The 21,875-nt window shown below is 50.1% G+C and overlaps 1 protein-coding gene and 1 long non-coding RNA gene across 7 annotated transcripts in view; both read right to left on the minus strand.

Moving 5' to 3' along the window:
- The window catches only part of KDM1A (lysine demethylase 1A), a 170,891-nt gene that overhangs the window by 99,438 nt on the left and 49,578 nt on the right, over positions 1 to 21,875 (minus strand). For all 6 annotated transcript variants that reach the window (XM_043532231.1, XM_043532230.1, XM_037881554.2 and 3 more), the window contains 2 exons: positions 11,608 to 11,689; positions 5,776 to 5,870 (listed from right to left, as the gene is read on the minus strand). In XM_043532231.1, coding sequence (XP_043388166.1) covers positions 5,776 to 5,870; positions 11,608 to 11,689 — 177 coding nt within the window. The remainder of the gene's footprint in view (positions 1 to 5,775; positions 5,871 to 11,607; positions 11,690 to 21,875) is intronic.
- On the minus strand, positions 2,754 to 4,546 carry LOC119563972. The gene is made up of 2 exons (XR_005222775.2): positions 4,107 to 4,546; positions 2,754 to 3,420 (listed from the first exon to the last, which is right to left on the minus strand). It is a non-coding gene; the product is annotated as an uncharacterized LOC119563972 (long non-coding RNA).

Consider the following 21,875-nt stretch of genomic DNA (forward strand, 5'->3'; position numbering starts at 1 on the left):
AAAAGAGAAAACCAAGAGTGAACATAAGAATGAAACAGCTTCCAGCAGGTCCTATGTGCATTTAGGGTAAAACAAGGCTAAAGAAACGGCACAGACAAATAATACAAATGGAAAACAGAAAGCTCACATGATGTTGAAGAATCACACCATGCCTAGCAAGCAAATTTAAACAGTCCTGTCCTTTTGCTGCATTTCTATACCTATCGTGTCTTCTCAGTGTAGTCAATTTCAGTGTATGCAACATCTGTGGAACAATGCAGCACTGTGGAAGCAAAGGTACTATCAAATACATGCTGTCAGTCTGGCTTTGAATGAATTGAGCAGATGATGGTGGTAGGAAAAAATGAGAATTCTATTTATACTGTACACAAATATTCTGACAAGCTGCAGAGAAAATAAACTCAGACAAAGTAAGGACTGAATGGGATTTGGAAAGCTAGTTTGAGCATGACTAGTTTAAGTAACGTGTTAGTGCCAGACTGACAGACCTGGAGATTAAAGTACTCTGCTCAGCCACAGAGCAGTTACAGCACAGGGATCAGCAGCTTCCCTTATACAGTGGCAGCAGTTCTTTGAAGGCAGACAGGTATACCCATAACATCGTAACTAAGCATAACTTGTCATGCAGGTTAGAAAGGGAAATTATGGAGTACACGTAGAAAGCATAAAAAAACACACTATATTCAATAATTGAGAGAGATGAGGTAGGTGAGGTAATCTCTTTTATTGGACCACCTTGCTGGAGAGAGAGAGACAAGCTTTCAAGCTTACACAGAGCTCTTCTTCAGGTCTGGGATATGTACTCAGGGTATGTCTACACTGGCAGAGTTACAGCGCTGGCAGTTACAGCGCCGCGAAGAGAGCGCTGCAGGGAAACCGCTGTTTTGTGTTTTCACACTGTCAGCTCCCTGCACAATAGCGTGTTCACACTTGCGGCACTTGCAGCAGTATTCAGAGGAGTGCACTTTGGGCAGCTGTCCAACAGAGCATCTCTTCTTCTTCTGCCGCTAAGAGTTGTGAGAAGGAGGAGGGGGTTGGAGGGCAACCTGGGTACTGTCCCAATGCCCTGTCCTAATGCCCTGTCCTGCATTGCTTTGCAGCCCAGCAATCCCTGTGCTTCCTTTTGCATTTGGCGCCATCTTTAAATGGTTTGTGTACTGCGCCCCCTGCCTCTTCGGTCTGCAGCAATGGATCCCTAACTGTTGACTAGTATTCTGCTCATTGTGACTAACATGTCACGAGTGGCAGTGGAGTTATTCCTTAAACTACAAAGGCAAGAGGAGTGCAACTTTTATTTCATAACGCGTACTACCTACGAGACGAGATTGCTTGTGGTATTCATGGAAGTGCTGACCACAGCGGAATGCCGTTTTTGGGCTCAGGAAACAAGCACTGAGTGGTGGGATCACATAGTTATGCACGTCTGGGATGACGAGAAGTGGCTGCAGAACTTTCAGATGAGGAAAGCCACGCTCATGGCACTGTGTACTGAGTTCGCCCTAGCCCAGTGGTGCAAGGACACAAGAATGAGAGTTGCCCTGCCACTGGAGAAGCGCGTGGCGATTGCACTGTGGAAGCTGGCTACTGCAGACTGCTACCGATCGGTTGCTAACCAGTTCGGAGTGCGAAAGTCAACCATTGGACTCGTGTTGATGGAAGCCTGCAAGGCCATTAATTGCATCCTGCTCTGAAAGACTGTGACTCTGGGCAACATGCGTGACATTATAAATGGCTTTGCACAAATGGGCTAACTGCAGAGAGGTGATAGATGGTAAGCATATTCCAATTCTGGCACCAAACCACCTACCCACCGAGAACATTAATTGCAAGGGGTATTTCTTTATGGTTCTCCAGGCTCTTGTGGATCACCATGGGCGTTTCACGGACATTAACGCAGGCTGGTCTGGAAAGGTGCATGACGCGTGCATCTTTCGGAACACTGGCCTGTTCAGGAAGCTGCAAGCAGGGATTTTCTTCCCGGACCAGAAGACCACCATAAGGGAAGTCAAAATGCCCATTGTGATCCTGGAAGACCCCGCCTACCCCATAATGCCATGGCTTATGAAGCCATACATGGGGCACCTTGACAGCTGCAAGGAGCGGGTCAACAGGCTGAGCAAGTGCAGAATGACTTGAGTGTGCTTTTGGCTGTTTAAAGGCCTGCTGGCGCTGCCTCTATGGGAAGCTGGACCTGGCTGATGACAGTATTCCTATGTTTATAGCCACGTGCTGTATGCTCCATATTTGGGAAGGATGAAAGCTTCACTCAGGGCTGGACCGCTGAGGTTCAATGCCTGGAGGCTGAATTTGAACAGCCAGAGACCAGAGCTATTAGAGGGTCGCAGCGCAGGGCCATAAGGATCAGGGATCATAGAATATCAGGGTTGGAAGGGACCTCAGGAGGTCATCTAGTGCAACCCCCTGCTCAAAGCAGGACCAATCCCCAACTAAATCATCCAAAAAAAATAATTATTTTTTTTTTGCCCCAGGTCACTAAATGGCCCCTCAAGGACTGAACTCACAACCCTGGGTTTAGCAGGCCAGTGCTCAAACGACTGAGCTATCCCTCCCTCCTTGAGGCAGCAATTTGAAGCTGAAAGCCACTAATATTTGTTGCTATGCTCTGGAGTGCAGTGATTGTAATGCTAGGAGGTGATTGTGATTGGTGCAGATGATGCAATATGAAGGTTTAAGATAACTGTCTGTTGCTTTGCAGGGCTCTGTTTGCTTTCAGTTAATAGAATAAAGATTGCTTTTAAACCAACACAATTCTTTTATTAAAAAACAACCACCAGAGGAGAGAGACAAACAAAAAACCATCAGCACTGAGGGGGATGGGGGAAGAGAAGGTATCGGGAGGAGGTGGGCTCCAGGGACATTTAAAGATTTGTGTATGTCCAGGGATCATATCCAACCTTCTCCCTTGGAGTACAGTGCAGCAGGTACCGTACTTCAACAGGGCGAAACTGCAGAGGGATGGGTGTTGAATGCAGTGGATACTGGGAGTCTGCAGTGCCAGACTGTGACAGGGGAGGAGTGGAATGCCATGGGTACAGACTGGAGCCAGTAGGTTGATAAGAGTGTGTTGGTGGTATCTGGGGGGTGCATGGGAAAGAGTTTTGCGACAGAGGCTGCAGGGGAGGGTGGGCGCAGAGCTGCTCGGTTTGCAGTGTTAGTATCACGTGGAGCGTGTCCATTTGGCGCTCCATAACATTTAAGAGTCACTCCGTGGCTTCATTCTGGTGTGCCGCGTTCTCCTTTCACTCCCTCTTCTCACTGTCCTGCCACTCCTTCAATTCCTGCTTTTCAGCGGCAAAGTGCATCATAACCTCATGCAGAAAGTCCTCCTTAGTTCTCTGTGGCCTCTTTCTAATTCAGTCCGCGATAATAAAGAGGGAGGCTGGGCTCCCTCCGTCATCTCTGTGAAGCCAAAACACAACATTTTACAGAAGCAGTATTGTTTGCAACACACAAAACACTGATTCAGTGACTTAAAAAACAGCCACTATTTGCATACCTGTCACTAAGTGGCTGACCCCAGGCAAGCACACGTGAGCCACAAGACCCCCAAAACGGCGAGTAGCCGCAGGGGCAGAGTAAATCAGTGTTCCCGGACCCTACTGTGCTCTTGAGCAGAGCCAGCACTGTGTGTGGGGGTGGGGGGGCGGGCCTGATAATCATTCCTGTCCCCATATTTTCCACAGGCTGTGTTCATTATGGAAGATATCTCGCTGCTGAGGGTGAGCAGGGAATCAAGGGAGGGTTGTCTCCAAGACTGTGGCTTCCGCCCTGTCCCTTATGCAGCTCCCCTGTGTGTAGCAATGGTCCTCCGCCAGTGACAGCAGAGTGGCGCAGGCGTTAATGGGGCAAGAAACAAAGCAGCTGTGCCAAAGAACCTGTGGAAGCAGATTGCTCAATATCTCCATGAGAGTCTCCGGGAGATCTCGGAGGCAGATTCTTGTGAAGTGAGGGAATCAAAAGCGTGTTCCGCCGCACAGACTAGGCATGTGGTGGTACCAGCATCATACAGACACAAGCCTGCTTTCTGCAACCCTCCTGCCCCCAACAACTTGCTTCAGCAATTCCCAAAAATCAAATCCACTTACCAGGGGCCTCCTCTCCTGTTTGTGCTTCGCCAAGATCCGACAGCTGTGACTGGCTAGCCTCCTCCGGGGTAGAAAAGAGCTCCCGGCTGCCTGCATCTCTGACCTCTAAGTCGTCCTCTGCCTCTGGGTTCCCCTCCCTCTCCACATCCTCGTTCAAGATTCCTCCTCCTGACTCGGTCCACCGAAGTATCCACAGTGGCCTTCACAGTAGAGGTGGGGTCGCCATTGAGTATCGTGTCCAGCTCTTTGTAGAACAGGCAGCTCGTGGGCACAGTGCTGGAGCGGCGGTTTGCCTCCTGCGCCTTAGACAATGCCTTCCTTTTGACCCTGCACTGCAATGTGTCCTGGCCATGGCCCCTTTCTGTCATGCATTGTGAAATCTGTCTGAAGATATCATAATTCCTATGGCTGGAGCGCAGCTGGGACTGGACAGCCTCCTCTCCCCAAATGCTGATGAGGTCCAGCAGCTCGGCATTGCTCCAAGCAGGGGATTGCCTGGTGCATGGAGCAGGCCTGGCCACCTGGAAAGATGCACTGAGACCACTGCACGCATCACCGAGCAAACAGGAATTTATGGGTGGGGGTGACGGTTGGTCACCTGAGGGCAGGGCAGTAGAATTCAAACCCATAGCCAGAGAGGCAAGAACAGGCATTGTGGGACACCTCCCAGAGGCCAATTGCAGCGCTGTAATCAACCGGGGTGTCTACTCTGGCACCGCAGTGCAGTAGCCCCGACGCAGAAAGCTCTACGCCTCTTGTTGGGGTGGGTTTTTTACAGCGCTGCAACTGGGAAGTTTCTGCACACTACATGGCTTGGCAGTGTGCACACTTCAGGAATTACAATGCAGAAAGCTGCTTTACTGTGCAGAAACTTGCCAGTGTAGACAAGACCTCAGTGTCACAGATTGTTTAGCATAAGCAGTTAACACATATTTCAAGGGACCATTCAAGGTGAAGTGGCCAGTTAACACCTTTCTCACCAACAGAAGTTGGTCCAAAAAAAGATATTATCTTACCTGCCTTGTCTCGCTCATATCCTAGGATCAACAGAGCTACAACATTGCATTCATTAAATAATTCTATGGGCTATGAACAATCTTTGCCACAATTTTCACATATGAGAAGTAAAAATGAAGGTTAGTTACCAGTAACGGGGAGTTATTCACAATGAGCCTGCTCCCATTCAAGGGATCCAGGCAGTGCACTGGAAGCTTCCCAAAACTCTGTGAGGGATACCCACCTCTCCCCTCTTGAAAGGCTCTGATGGTATAAAAGCGGAAGTGATCCCAACCACCCTTCCACTAATTCAAGAATTAAGACTCCAATTAAGTGAGGAAGACAGGTGGGGATGTGAACATGCAGAGGATCATCTTGACAAATCCCAGTTACTGGGAAGTAGCCTTCTTTTCTTGAGTGGCCTCTGCACATTCCCAGTTGTGAACGTTTAGCCAGCAATGCAACTCCAAGGAAGGTTGCACTGAGGAGTTATAGTGAACTAGTCAACTGCCAAAACAAGAATCAACAAAAAAAAAAGAATGGAGGCGAAAACCTCAGAGTTAGAGTTTATCGCTCTGTACCTTATCCTTTATAAAGTCAAACCTCTATAATACATTATTTTCTTCAAACCATTTCTTAGTGCAAAGACTATTTTTGAAAAATTGCGACTTACAGCTTGTCCATTGGCTTCATAAAGTGGGCATTTTTGTTTGATCTTAGCCAGTTCCATATTTACTTGTTTGCTGACCACAGCCATTGGATTCCCTCCTGGAAGAGATTTTGTATAAGTAAATCGGACATTCAAGCAAAGACTAAAAAGATGCCTGAAAATAAAACAATAAATACAGTTCAAAAGCAGCCATTATTCCAGTAGTAAAGCCCATTAGCATATCTCTGTGTTGTGCTCAGCATCTTTCAGCAGACTGATAGAACTTTCAAATATTGTCAAGGCTCCTCATAGCAATTGTTATAATAAAAACAACCCAACACCACCACCATTCAAGGAAAGAACTATAGATAAGGAGGGTTGATTACAAAGAAGCTAAGCTCTAAGATAGTGGCAAACTAGCAGGGCAGCCTTGAGAGTTAATAGCCACAGGGATGCATCTCCCAGAGGTTCAAATGTAGAGCAGAACAAACTGTAAAGTAGAGAGGGAAGGTCACATTGAGGGATAAACGCTCTGAAATGGGCTCTCAAGGAATGGGCTCTGAGAAATTTGGCACTGTAGAGATGGGACCCGAGGAATACAGTTCACAAGGGCCGAGTGAAACAAAGTGCTGGTGCAATGGGCAAATAAGGATGTGCAGATATGCATCACTGAGGTCAACTAAGCTGGGAAAGGCCCAAAGGAAACAGAATGGAGAACTGTTCAAGACTCCATACAGAAGCGAGACTTGCAGACCCTCCAGAGGAAGAGAGGGAAGTCTAAGATGTCTGAAGGCTCCAAGCTCTTCTCCACCAGAAAACAATGGGAATAGAAGTCCCGCCCCTTTCCTGCAGGGGGACAAGGAGAAGCCTTGAGGAGACTGGCTCTTTATGTCAGATTATCACCATTCTATCACCGTTCTATAAAAGAACAATAAGATTGCAAAGTGAGTCACTCAGAAGTTAAATGCCAGAATTCAAGTTGCCCATGCAACTTTAATTCGGATTCGTACATATGCATTATGATTGTGTATTATAAAACTATCACATACTATTTGTTCCATAGGACCCATGCTTCATTCAGTGAATGGGTAGCTAGCTATTCAATATTTCTTTATCCTTCTTGTTTAATGTGTGGCCTTATTTAATGCATACCATTCAAACTCCGCACTGTATACAGAATTAGTAATTTCCTCATTGGCAGTTTCTCTGGTGGTCTCATCATAATACCTGAGAGCTTCACAAATATTTATGAATTTATCTTCACAACAGTCCTGTGAGATTAGGCGGTAATGTTCTCCCAATTATTCAGCTGGGGATCTGAGGCAGAAAGCAAGGCCAAAATTGTTAGCCGTGTCCAACTTCGAACACCTAGCTCCCATCACATTCAGTTGCAGTTATGAGTGCTCAGCACTACTACAATATTGACTGCAGATATCTGACACTGGACACCTAGAACACCACCACAATTAGTAACTTACTGTGAAAGTCTGGTTTAAGTGACTTTCTCAGGACCACACAGGAATTCTGTGGCAGAGGCAGGGAACACCATCCACTTCTCCAGGGCAGCAATAAACTTTAACCACAAAACCACACCTCTTCCAATTCGTGCAACAAATGAGGCAGGACACACACAACCTCATTTGCTACACAACACTGATTCAGACCCAGAGTACATTACATCCTGTGCACTGAATAATGCAGGGGTCCTGTTGAAAAAAACTAGTATGTGACCATGTAGTTGAAAACTACAGTAACTCCTCACTTAAAATCATCCTGGTTAACGTTGTTTCATTGTTACCTTGCGGATCAATTAGGGAACATGCTCGTTTAAAGTTGCGCAATGCTCCCTTATGTTGTTTGGAAGCTGCCTGCTTTATCCAGTGCTTGCAGGAAGAGCAGCCCGTTGGAGCTGCTGGTGGGGGCTTGGAGCCAGGGTGGACCAGAACCCTCCCCCTCCCCCATCAACTCCCCGCTCCCCTAAGTGCCCTGTGCAGCAGCTGCCCAGCCGTTCAGCTGTCCCTCCCCCCACTGCCGTGTGCTGCTCCTGCCAGAAAACTGAAAAAGGGCAAATATAGTGCCAATCTATAAAAAGGGAAACAAGGACAACATGGAGAATTACAGACCAGTCATCTTAACTTCTGTACCTGGAAGATAATGGAGCAAATAATTAAGCAATCAATTTGCAAACATCTAGAAGATAATAAGGTGATAAGTAACAGTCAGCATGGATTTGTCAAGAACAAATTACGTCAAACCAACCTGATAGCTTTCTTTGACAGGGTGACAAGTCTTGTGGATGGGGGGGAAGCAGTAGATATGGTATATCTTTACTTTAGTAAAGCTTTTGATACTGGTCTTGCATGACCTTCTCATACACAAACTAGAGAAATACAGCCTAGATGGAGCTACTATAAGGTGGGTACAAAACTAGTAGGAAAACCATTCCCAGAGAGTAGTTATCAGTGGTTATCAGTGGTTCACAGTCATGCTGGAAGGGCATAACGAGTGGGGTCCAACAGGGATCAGTTCTGGGTGTAGTTCTGTTCAATATGTTCATCAATGATTTAGATAATGGCATAGAGTACACGTATAAAGTTTGTGGACAATACCAAGCTGGGAGGGGTTGCAAATCCTTTAGAGAATAGGATTAAAATTCAAAATGATCTGGACAAACTGGAGAAATGGTCTGAAGTAAACAGGGTGCAGTTCAACAAGGACAAATGCAAAGTATTCCACTTAGGAAGAAACAATCAACTGTACACATACAAAATGGGAAACGACTGCCTAGGAAGGAGTACTGAAGAAAGGGATCTGGGGGTCATAGCGGACCACAAGCTAAATGAGTCAACAGTGTAACACTGTTGCAAAAAAAAGTGGACATCATTCTGGACTGTATTAGGCGGAGCGTTTAAGTAAGACACGAGAAGTAATTCTTCCACTCTACTCTGCGCTGATTAGGCCTCAGCTGGAGTACTGTGTCCAATTCTGGGAGCCAAATTTCAGGAAAGAAGTGGACAAATTGGAGAAAGTCCAGAGAAGAGCAACAAAAATGATTAATGGTCTAGAAAACGTGAGCTATAAGGGAAGATTGAAAAAATTGGGTTTGTTTAGTCTGGAAAAGAGAAGACAGAGGGGACACAACAGTTTTCAAGTACATAGAAGGTTGTTACAAGGATGAGGGAGAAGAATTGTTCTCCTTAACCTCTGAGGATAGAACAAGAAGCAATGGGCTTAAATTGCAACAAGGGTGGTTTACGTTGGACATTAGGAAAAACTTTGTAACTGTCAGGGTGCTTAAGCACTGAAATAAATTACCTAGGGAGGTTCTGGAATCTCCATCATTGGAGATTTTTAAGAGCAGGTTACACAAACACCTGTCAGGGATGGTCTAGATCAGGGGTGGGCAAACTTTTTGGCCCAAGGGCCACATCAGGGTTGTGAAACAGTCTGGAGGGCTGGGTAGGGAAGGCTGTGCCTCCGCAAACAGCTTGGCCCCTGCCCCCTATCTGCCCCCTCCCACTTCCTGCCCCGACTGCCCCCCCCCCAGAACCTCCGACCCATCCAACTCCCCCTGCCCTGACCCCTATCCACACCCCCTGACAGGCCCCCCAACCAATCCAACACCCCCCCACTTCTTGTCCCCTGACCACCCCCTCCCGGGACCCCCGATGCTAACTGTCCTCCCAGGACCCCATCCCCTATCCAACCCCCCTGCTCCCTGTCCCCCCCCCGCCGCACGGGACTCCCCGACCCCCCCCCCCAGGACTCCACCCCCATCCAACCCCCCCTGCTCCCTTTCTCCTGACCGCCCCCCGCCCAACCAACTGCCCCCTGTCTGCCCCCCGGGACTTCCTGCCCCTTATCCACACCCCAGCCCCCCTCCTTACCATGCCACTCAGAGTGGCAGGACAGGCTTATTGGAAAGCCTGGGAGGTGGGCAGGTGCAAACCGCGCTACCCGCACGGGGGAGCACCCAGGGGCCAGCCTCCCTGGCTGGGAGCTCACGGCCGGGCAGGACGGTCCCGCGGGCCGTAGTTTGCCCAACTCGGGTCTAGATCACGGTTTTCAAATGCGGCCACCAAGGGGTTTCCCTGTGGCCACAGCAGTTTCCTGGGCAGTGGAGGGGGGATAGCATCAGCCCCTCCCCTTCGTCCCTGTTGCTCCTGCACGCGCTGCCTCACTGGAGACACAGATGGGACACACAATGCTTAAAGAGCAAGGTGAGGGGGTGAGAAAGTGAGCAGCAGGCTGAGGAGTCAAGCGGTGAGGTGAGCAGCGGGCGGGGGAGTAAGGAGGCAAATGGCAAACCAGCAACAGGGTGAGGAGGCGGGTGGGGGGGGCTGGCTGCGAGCAGGGGAGTGAGGAGGCGAGCAGGGGCGTGTGAGGAGGCAGAGGGCGGGGGGGTGAGGAGGCAAGAGACGAGTGGCAGGGGGGCGCCGATGGAGGAGTAAGGATGTGAGTGGCGAGGCAGCAGCAGGGTGAAGAGGGGGGCAGAGGGGTCTGGCTGCGAGCAGGGGAGTGATGAGGCAAGCGGGGTGAGGAGGTGGGAGGCGAGCGGGGGTGGGATGAGGAGGCGGGGGGAAGGAGGTGAGGCAAGGGGCCTGGTGGAGGAGTTAGGAGGCAAGCAGCAGGCTGACTAGGCAGACAGGGGTGTCTGGCTGCAAGCGGGGGAGTGAGGAGGTGAGTGGTGAGCCACCAGTGAGCGGGAGTTCTCGTGGTGGGCAGCAGGATGTCTGTGGCAGGGGAGCGAGGAGGCGAGCGGTGGGTGGGGGAGTGAGGAGGAACACAGGAGGCAAGCAGTGGGCAGGGGTGAGGAGGTGAGCAGCAGGTGGAACCCCCCTTTGGGGAGGCTAGCCCCCGACTCCACCCCTTCTGCCCACGCAGCTGGATCCCTGATACCCCCTGTGCCTGGAGCCACACGACCCCCACCTCACCGCCACCCCGCATCCGGAGGAGACCCAGGATGGCCTCAGCCGTATGTCCCCTTCCCTCCCCAGCTCCAAGCTACCCAGATATCTTTTTCATTTTTATTTGGACTTCTATTATGTCAAAGCATTTTTAAATTTACTTCAGAATTGTTATACAGACAACCACTTTTACCAAAAAAGCAAAAGAAATAATAATAAAAAAAGATAAGAACACAAAAAGCACCTTATTTGTGTTTCTATTCTTTTAGGTCTAGTATAGAATAGAGATAACTGTGCATGATTTTTATTACCAAGTCTGCAAAAAACCAAAAAAAACCAAACACACACCCAAAATCTTACATAAATGAATTACAATGATTTGGATGTACATATGTGCATATTATTTTACTAATTTTTTCCTAAAATTATTTATTTTTCCTAAAGTGTAAGTGAGGCCACCAGCAAGAGTCGGTGGCTGCACTCTGACGCCACCAAAAAATTTGTTGCGAGAACCCATGGAGATAATACTTAGTCCTGCCATGAGTGCAGGGACCTGGACTAGATGACCTCTCGAGGTCCCTATGATTCTTTGATGCTCAGCTAAATGGTTGTAAGAATAGTTTAAATAAAGGCAAAATAAGCTTTTTTTGCCAAGAGAAGAGTAACAGAAATCCCAGTGCAAATGAACTGTTGCAGAAATCAAACCACTATGGTGAGAGCTTGGCAGGAACCACAAAAAATTAAGTGGTTTCAACAAACCTTAAAAGAATGACAACTGAGAAAATGTCTTCCATATCACAACCACACTTCCATTGAACTGATCCCTATTATGAACGATTCCTTCATCACACATCAGGGCACCCTGAACGTGGAAGAGGCCCAAACTAGAATGTTATAACCTTTCTCTTTCAATAACCTTTACAAAAGTTTACTATTTTGAATGACTCACCCAGCCCTGTTACCACCATGGCTCCTAGATCAGCAACATAGTTTCCTTTGCGAAATGTAGCAACTCTTCCTCCTACACGATCCTTTAAAAATTAAAAAGTATATTTATCAGCTATTTTCATTCCATCAAATTTAGAAAAATGATACCTGAGCAATAAAAATCACTCTCCTGAAAGTCTCTTACAGACATCTAAATAGGGTTATCTGAGCCACAGCCATAAAGTGAATCCCACACCACACAAACATCTAGGTTTCAAATAAGCCACTCACTTGAGCTTTTGAAGAACAGGCATTAGTATTTAAACGTGGTAGTTAGTAGATTCCTCGATGGCAAAGAAGTTATAGGTGGGAGGGCAGGTCATTTAGTACCAATGTTCATGATAGTATGTTTGTTAGTAAGTTTAAACAAACTATGTAATATACCAAGTAATGGCACTTCCAGCCCCTCACCTTGGAAGAGATGGAGGGGAGAAAAACCATTCTACAATTGTAAATGACACCCTGTCCAAAAGTTCTGGCTGATATGCAGTCAAAATTTTCATCCCTTAATTTTACCCTATAATTCCTAATTTTGCCCCACTGTTGAACTCTAAACAATTCTTCTTTACCTTGGTGTTAACGCACTTTAATACCTTTAGATTGTTTAGCTGGACAGCTTTAGGCATTGCTTAGCCGGCTCTACATGTTTAACTATTTTAGTCTCTCCTCATAAATCAATCCATTATTCACCACAGCATCTTTGCTGTCCTCTAAATTTCATCAATTGGTAAATATTTTAGAAATATGAAAGGTGAAATCATACTACAGCTATATTCCATACAAAAATAAACTATGTTAAGAGAAAAAGCAGAAGTTGCAAAGTCAAGAAATCAAGACAGGAAATGTCAAAATTAAATTAGTATGTAGTGTAGTTGTATCCATCTCTGTCCCAGGATAATAGAGAGAAAAGGTGGGTGAGGTAATATCTTTTATTGGACCAACTTCTTTAGGTGAGAGAAAAACTTTCGAGCCACACAGCTCTTCTTCAGGTCTGGGAAAGATACTCATAGCACCACAGTTAAATGCATCATGGAACAGATTGTTTAGCGAAACTACTCAGCACATATTTTAAGGGACCATTCAAGGTAGAGTGGCCCATTACCGCCTATGACTTTGAATGGTCCCTTAGAATATGTGCTAACTACTTACGCTAAACAATCTGTTCCATAAAAAGAAAAGGAGTACTTGTGGCACCTTAGAGACTAACAAATTTGTTAGAGCATAAGCTTTCGTGAGCTACAGCTCACTTCATCGGATCATGTTGCATTTAGCTGTGATGCTCGGAGTACCCTTCCCAGACCTGAAGAAGAGATCTGTGTAGCTCAAAAGCTTGACTTTCACCAACAGAAGTTGGTCCAATAAAATAATTAAAATGTTTAATTCAGTGCCAGGCAATCTTAATTCAGCTCTACTGAGCAGATGGCAATGTTACAGACTTGAGTTACATGATCACATACTGTTTTCTCTCAATATCTTTGCTTCAATTCTGTGCTCAGAATGGATGCTAAGCGAGCCAAGGATGTGTAATCAATAAGGCCATCTCCTCTCTCCTTTGCTGAAACATGCATAATCAATTACACAGGATTGCACAAATAAAAGGGATGATCTTGTAATTAGGGACTGCACTAGACTCTAGAAAACTGGGTTCTATCCCTGGCTCTGCCACAGGATTCCTGTGATACTGGGAATGTTACAAACCAAAGTTTTCTGAAGTGGTCACTAACAGTGTTCCCTCCCCATGCTCAACTTGAGACATCCCAAACGGCTGGATTTTCCCTGCTAAGCCTTACTCAACTACAGCTGAAGTCAATGGAAAAAGCAGCTGCTCAGCACGTTTGTGGGAAAAAAATCCAGCCTCGAGTTTCAAGGGACTCAATGACCAAAGCATCCAAGATGGCCGCTTTTGCAAGTGTTGGCCTTACTCTGCACTTCAGTTTCCATACCGCTGCTTTCTTACTTCCCAGGGCTGCTGGGAGGATACAGTACATATTTTATTATTGTACTGAGATGGTGCCTAGAGGCTCCCACCAAGGATCAGTCAAGCCCACAACACAAAGATGGCTTTTGCCCCAAAAAACTTATATTCATGTGTATGAGGTTTTCCTACTACGTTGATGGAAAGATAGAAGTATACCATCATGGGTCACACACTGAAGGAAGAGAAAAACACTTCACAGCAGCCTTGTTCCCTGAGCATTACTCGTACTGGGGTTTTCCAGAGCCACTTGGTTAGCTCTAGTATGCCCTCATTTATGGGGATGAGCAATTCTGGCCCAGGCTGATGTGGTCAAAATGTCAATTACTTTGTGTGATTTTTCTTATGACCATGATTTCAACATCTAAAGTCTCAGCAATGCAAGCTAAGAGACTCTGAAATGCTTTAAAGTCATCAATCATTGGAGCAGGAATGCTGTGACAGCCTCATCAGGTGAGGATGACAACTTTAAGTTGAGACTGGAGGTGCTGTTCTTCCATGGCTCCCAGCTTCTGGGACCTAACATCGGAATCCAACGTTGGCAGCATGGGCAGCGATGCCTCCAAGGAGCCTGATCTCCTCTTCCTGGATCTACAGGAAGGGGTTCTGTTGTGGGACACCTGAGATGATGGTCCCCAGTAAGGCCAGGGTGGCACAGTATATAGGTACTTGCTCAGTTGTGGCCAACTGGTTCAATGCCACTTTTCTCTGTTGTGATAGCACCCTGTAAGAGGGAATCTCTGGTACAGGCTCCAGGGTTGTGCTCAGAAGAGAGAGATATCCCTACTCAACACCAGGGAGAAGGCATAATGTGATGACAGTGAAGAACAGTACTCTTTGAATGGCAATGCCATGTGCTGGTGTCTTGGCCCTGGCTCTGGGTGTTATGCAGCACCAAAGATGTCCTCTTAACAGTTCCATGAAAGCATATATCAGTCCCATAATCCACAGAATGGTGACTTCATTGGTGCTGGCTTACCTGGTACCACCTCCTCTTTTAACAGAGAACTCATATGCCCTGTCTTTGGTGCAGTGATGTCTCTTTTCCCTCCAGGATGGTGCCCCTTCTGTGTTTGGAGCCAATGTCATATCTGCTGTCCACCTGACCCTACCTTTCAGTCTTGCCCTTGTTTTGGGGTGTCAGTTCCAATGAGGATGTCAGCACTGGAGGCATAGGTGCTGAATCTGTCTGAACCAGCATCTGTAGCAACATCAAATGCCAGAGACTGGGAGCCAAGTGTCAATGTAGCCTCTTTCAATTGTGTTTTCTTCCCTGCCTCTCCTTCACTGCTGGACTTTAGGGTGTGGTGTCTGCTTGGAGGGGCTCTCACTGAGAAAAGACAGTTACCTTTTCCGTAACTGGTGTTCTTCAAGATGTATTCCTCATGTCTATTCCACACTATGTGTGCATGCTCGCCACATGCACCAGTGCCGGAAGTTTTTCCCCCAGCAGTACCCGTAGTGGTGGAGCGCCCCCAGCAACTCCTGGAGTGGCACCTGCCTGGCACGGTATAAGGGGAGCTACGCGCTCCCCCCACCCTTAGTTCCTTCTTGCCAGACAACTCCGACAGAAGGGAAGGTGGGTGGGATGTGGAATAGACATAAGCAACATATCTCAAAGAACACCAGTTACGGAAAAGGTAACTGTCTTTTCTTCTTCAAGTGATTGCTCATGTGTATTCCACAATAAGAGATTCCAAGCTACATCTCTTCAAGGTGGGTAGAAGTTCACAAGTTCCCAGGACAGAGAACAGACCTGCCGAACCCAGCCTCATCCCTGGTTTGGGGGATGATCGCATAGTGGGAGGTGAACGTGTGAACTGAAGACCACGTGGCGGCCCTACAAATGTCCTGGATGGGGACGTGGGCCACAAAGGCAGCCAACGAGGCCTGCGCCCGAGGCAAGTGTGCCCTCACTATGGGTAGCAGGGGGACACCCGCCAGCTCATAACAGGAACGGATGCACGAACTGATCTGATTGGAAAGCCGCTGAGTGGAAATCGGCTGGCCCCTTGCGCGCTCAGCTGAGGCGATGAACACTTGCAAGGATTTTCTGAACGGCTTGGTCCACTCGAGGTAGAAAGCCAGAGCCCACTGCACATCGAGCATGTGGAGATGGCGCTCCTCACTGGAAGCGTGAGGGTTGGGGCAGAGGACCAGTAGAAAAATGTCCTGATCCATGTGGTCGGCGGAGACCACCTTCAGGAGGAACGCAGGGTGTGGGAGGAGCTGGACATTGTCCTTATGAAAGGCTGTACGGCGGCTTGGAGATCAGGGCCCTGAGCTCTGAGACTCGGCTGGCCAACGTGATTGCAACCAGGAAGGCCATCTTCCACGAGAGGTGAGACGAGGAGCGCATGGCCAGTGGTTCAAACGGGGGCCCCGTGAGACGAGCCAACACCAGGTTTAGGTCCCACTGTGGGACAAGGGCTCTAGAATATGGAAAAAAGACTATCCAAACCCTTAAGGAACCGGCCAGTCATAGCATGGGAAAATACTGTGCACCAGCGGATGGAAGGCCGATATGGCTGCCAGGTGCACCTTGACTGACGAGGGCGCCAGGCCCTGGGCCCTCAGGTGGAGGAGGTAATCAAGGATAAGCTGGACTGGGGCGGCCGTAGGGGAGACACCCTGGTCCGCCGCCCACCTAGAGAAACGGGACCACTTCGCCAAATGAGCGCAGCAAATGGAGGGCCATCTACTTTGAAGAGGACGCGCTGAACCTGTTCTAAGCACGTCCTTTCCTCTCCGCCTAAACACTGAGCAGCCACGCCGTGAGGTGAAGGGTCGCTAGGTTGGGATGGAGATGGCGGCCCTGGTCCTGAGAGAGCAGGTCTGGGCGCAGTGGCAACGGCCATGGAGGAGCTACTGCAAGGCCCATGAGGGTCCCATATCAACGCTGCCTGGGCCACGCCAGGGCAATCAGGAGGACCTGGGCCTTGTCCGTCTTTATCTTCTCCAGGAGCCTGCTGATTAGAGGGAACGAGGGAAAGGCGTAGAGAAGCTGGCTTGACCAGGACAGGATAAAAGGATTGGAGATAGTGCCCCTCGTCAGGCCGCCCCTGGAGCAGAACCGGGGGCATCGCCTGTTCTGCCCAGTTGCGAATAGGTCCACCTGGGGAGCTCCCCACCTTCGGAAGAGCCAGTGGGCCACTTCCGGGTGGAGGGATCACTCGTGTTGCAAGGAAAAGTCCCTGCTCAAGCGATCCGCCCTCTCCTTCCGGGCGCCTGATGGTGGAAGGTCTTCAGGTGGAAGTCGTGGATTATACAGAAGTCCCACAGCCTGAGGGCTTTGTGGCAGAGGATCGGGCCCCACCTTGCCTGTTGATATAGAACATCGAGGCCGTGTTGTCCGTGAGGGGGGAGGGATAGCTCAGTGGTTTGAGCACTGGCCTGCTAAACTCTGGGTTGTGAGTTCAATCATTGAGGAGGCCATTTAGGGATCTGGGGCAAAAATTGGGGATTGGTTCTGCTTTGAGCAGGGGGTTGGACTAGATGATCTCCTGAGGTCCCTTCCAACTCTGATATTCTATGATTCTATGACCCTGACTACCTTGCCGTCCAGGTGCAAGCGGAAGGCCATACAAGCCAGCCGCACCGCCCTGACGTTTATATGTAGGGTCAGGTCTTGAGCCAACCACAGGCCTGGGGTCTGAAAGTTCCCCACATGGGCCCCCTCAACCCAGGTCTGACGCAACGGACACCAGCTCCAATGATGGAGCCCTGTCCCTGAACAGGATCTCTTGGAGAATGCAGTTTGGCGCGGACCACCATCCTAGGGAGGTGATCACAAAGTCCAGCACAGTGAGGACCTTGTCCATCCTCTCCATGGCCTGGGACAACTGCGAGAAAACCAGAGCTGAAGGGGTCTCATCCTGAGTCTGGCGTGACAGATCACGTATGTGCACGCCAACATGTGACCCAAAAGCTGCAGGCAAGTGGCTGTTGTCACTGGGAACCTTGTGATCGAGTCGATGAGACCGTTCAGGTTCTCGAATCCGTCTGGCGGGAGAGAGGCCCTGGCCAACACTGCATCCAGGAGCACCCCGATAAACTCTATGCGTTGGACTGGGACTAACGTGGACTGGGTGTTGTTTACAACAGGCCCAAGGCGGTGCATGTGGACAGGAGCAGCGCCACGTGATCCCTCACCTGCGACCGGGAATCATAGAATCATAGAATATCAGGGTTGGAAGGGACCTCAGGAGGTCATCTAGTCCAACCCCCTGCTCAAAGCAGGACCAATCCCCAATCAAATCATCCTAGCCAGAGAGGTGCCCTTGATAAGCCAATCGTCCAGATACGGAAATATCTGGACCCCCTGCTGTCTGAGGTAGGCCACTACCACCAACATGCATTTTGTAAACACCCTGGGGCAGTGGACAGACCAAATGGGAGGACCGTGAATTGGTAGTGATTCTGTCCCATCACAAAACGGAGGAAGCGCCTGTGCCCCTCGAATATGTGGATGTGGAAGTATGCATCCTATAGACTGAGGGCAGCATACCAGTCCCCAGGATCCAGGGAGGGGATGATGGAGACCAGGGAGACCATGAGGAACTTGAGTTTCACCATGTACTGGTTCAGACCTCGCAGGTCCACGATGGGCCTGAGCCCCCCTTTGGCCTTCGGGATAAGGAAATAACGGGAGTAATACCCCTTGCCCATGAACTCCTCTGGCACCGCCTCTATCGCTCCTAGTCCTAGGAGCCACCCCACCTCCTGCTCGAGCAGAGCTTCATGCGTGGGGTCCCCCAAGAGGGATGGGGGCATGGGGGAAGTAAACTGGAGGGTGTAACCCTGGGAGATGGTTTTGAGAGCCCATTGGTCCAAGGTTAGACGCGACCATTCCGGGAGGAAAGCACACAACCGATTGGAGAAGGAGAGCTTTATTGGGGGTGGATCCCTGATGAGGACTTGCAGGGTGCCTCCAAACGTCCCATCAAAAGCACCTTTTCTCCGCCTGCTTGCCCTTGGAGGACCCAGGCTGGGGGGCAGGCCGAGACTGCCTCTGAGTGCTTCTCTTATAGTCCCGCTGCTTCTTATCGGTGGCCTCATACTTCGGGAGGGCGGCCTGGGCAGGAGTCTGCTGCGGCTTGAACTTAGGTTTTGCCAGAGCCGGGACATAGAGGCCAAGCAGCCTTGTATCTGCTCCTGCCACAAACAGAGCTTTCCCGTCAAACGGGAGATCCTGCATGGAAGACTGCGCCTTGCTGGACAGCCCAGAGAGCAGGAGCCATGACGCCCGTCTCATGCACACCACGGAGGCCATTGATCATGCGGCCGTTTCTGCAGCATCCAAGGCTGCCTGAAGGGACGCCCTAGCGGCCGCTGCCCCTTCCTCCACCAGCGCCTTGAACTCCTTCCTATTGCTTTCCTGGAGGGAGTCCTCAAACTTGGGCAGGGAGCCCCACAGACTGAATTCATACCGGCCCAGGAGAGCCTGATGGTTTGCCACAAGTAACTGGAAGCTTGAAGACGAATAAATTTTCCTTCCAGAAGAGTCCGGCCTCCGAGAGTCTTTGTTCTTTGGGGTCGGGGCTGGCTGACCCTGCCGTTCCCTGTGGTTGACCGACTTGACCACCAGGGAGTTGGGCGCCGGGTGGGTATACAAGTACTCATGCCCCTTAGTGGGTACAAAGTACTTGCGTTCTGCCTTCTTAGAGATGGGGGGCAACAAGGCCGGTGTTTGCCACAGGGCACTTGAAATCTTAGCCACCCCTTCATGGAGAGGCAAGGCCACCCTACTGGGTGCCAACGGGGACAGCACGTTAAACAGGGAGTCTGAGGGCTCCTCCATCTCCTTTGCCTGGAGGTGGAGGCTTGCTGCCACCCTCTCAGAGTTCTTGATGGGCTCTGAAGTCCTCCTGCGGGGCAGAGCTGGGCGGGGTGAGGAGGCCGGTGCGATGCTCTGGGTATCGGCCGGCACCAGACGGTCCACCACCTGGTTGGACTGTGGGCATGGTGCCGAGGACATACATCCCACCAACTCCTTTCTCGGGGGTCTGGAGAGGGAGGCCGACGGTGCCTCCGAAGCTCTAGCCACTGAGCGAGCTACCACCGGGGGCTGCGCTGGAGGCCACAGTGCCCACTGGTACCATTGGGCCAGCCACAACACTCGGTGCCGCTGCATCTGCTGTGGCACTGGCAGGGCCAGCTGTTCGGATTGGCTGGCCTGGCCCATCGAAGGACGGTTACAAATGGAGGCCGGGCTGGCGTAAGATCTGCTGCTGTTTCTAGCCCGGGAGGAGTGGCAGCGCCAGGATCTATGTCGGCCACGGGACCACAATCTCAACATGGAGGACCGATACCGACGGTAACAGCTGCTCCGCGAACGGCCTCAGCGGGCAGACCCGCGACAGCGAGACGCCAGCGATTGATGCCCAGGGCTGCGAAGTCTTGGCAGAGAGTTGGAGTGGGAGTCCAAGCGGGAAAGGTGTCAATGACCGTGCCGTGACCGACTGCGGTACCCCCTCCGAGACGAGGACCGTTGGCGACGCCTGCCGCAGTCCCGTTGATATTCGTTCCTTGAGGACGAGCAGTGCTGAGAGTCCTGGCTGGACGGAACCCAGCCAGACAGTCTGGTCTATGTCGAGAGCGATCCACATAGACTCTGCCCTGAACGGTCAGTGGGCAGTGAAGGGCGTCGGGAATATTCCCTCGACCGAGACTGGTACCGGGCCGGAGGCAACTGCGGAGATCCCAGCAGCGGCTTGCCTATGGAGCGTGGGGCTGACATCAGCAGCATTCCAGGCACCGGCATGGACATCACATCCCAGGCCGCCGGGAGGACTTCAGGCGTCGATGGCATCCAGACATCCGGAGAGGCCTGTTCCGAAGGGGCCAGGCTACTCTGCTCAATGTGAGTCAGAGGCCTGCGGCCCAGTGGGGATCAAGGACTGCCCGACATGGGCCTCGCCTCTGTCCCAGACTTCCCTCAGTGCCACTGCAAAGAGGGAGTCTTCCTGGCCCTCTTGGCGTGCCCCGTCAATGGGGAGCAGTGCCGACTGGTCGATGGCACTGGAAGGACACCGCGTACCGACGTCATGGTGCCGGTTCGGAGCGGCGTGTCAGAGTTGGGGTCAGCACCGACTCCATCAACATGGCCCGGAGCCTAATGTCCCTTTCTCTTTTGGTCCGGGGCTTAAACGGCTTGCAAATTTGCACCTTTCGCTGATATGGGTTTCTCCCAAACAGCGCAAACAGTCTGTGTGCGGGTCACTTCTTGGCATAGAACGACTACAAGAGCTGCAAGACTTAAACCCAGGCGCGGGGCATGCCCCGGCCCGGGCTCACTGACTAACTAAACTAACTAAACAGCTAACTAACTACAGATACTAACACTGAACGAACGAACAGTTCTGGGCATGAGCTACAGCAACGCTGGAGCAGGAGTAGTTCTGACGCACCTTCACTGGTGGCAAGGAGGAACTAAGGGTGCAGAGAGCGTGCAGCTCCCCTTATACCGCGCCAGGCAGCCGCCATTCCAGGGATCGCGGAGGGCACTCCCCCCACTATGGGTACTGCTAGGGGAAAATCTTCCGGCACTGGTGCACGTGGCGAGCACGCACACCTTATGTGGAACAGACATGAGCAATCACTCGTAGAAGAATTACCATTTTGGTTCTTCGGAGGTGGATGCCAGATCTGAGGTGACACATCCATTGTGTAAGTGTAGTATCAGCCACGTGTACCTCGACTTGAGAGTTCTCATGGAGGACTTACACACTGAACATGTATCAGAGAAGTGGCTTTCCCCCAGACACAGTGATAATTTGCTGTGCCGATGGACCACAGGAATGAACTTGCTGCTAGTCAGGCAGGGCTTAAACCCTAAGGGTTTCTAGTCTGCCAAGCGCCTAACGCCTCTGTACAGAGGGCATATCTTCACCTTTTAAGTGGAGCATCCAAGCTAAAGAATTAACGAAGACCGAGGATGAAGACAGATTCTCTTCACAGAGCTCGTCAAGAGGATGAATTCAATGCTCAGAGAAGTACAGCGGGTTGGACATTTGACAAGTTTCCATCTTGATGACACAAGCGGCAAGAGGAAACTGAGGGAGAGTTGTGTCCACTCTGCTGTTTATGCCCTCACATGGAAGCACAGAACAGCAAAGGGCACATGCACAGCCCTGATGTACACCGCAATTCAAAAAAAAAAAAGTCTGATCTTACATGCACAGGATGCATGCACCCCTACAATAGGATCCAAACTGACATACTCGAACAATCCTCCACAAGCTTGGGATAGACTA

This window comes from Chelonia mydas, chromosome 19, assembly GCF_015237465.2.
Source record: "Chelonia mydas isolate rCheMyd1 chromosome 19, rCheMyd1.pri.v2, whole genome shotgun sequence".
In the NCBI taxonomy this organism is placed as follows: domain Eukaryota; kingdom Metazoa; phylum Chordata; order Testudines; family Cheloniidae; genus Chelonia; species Chelonia mydas.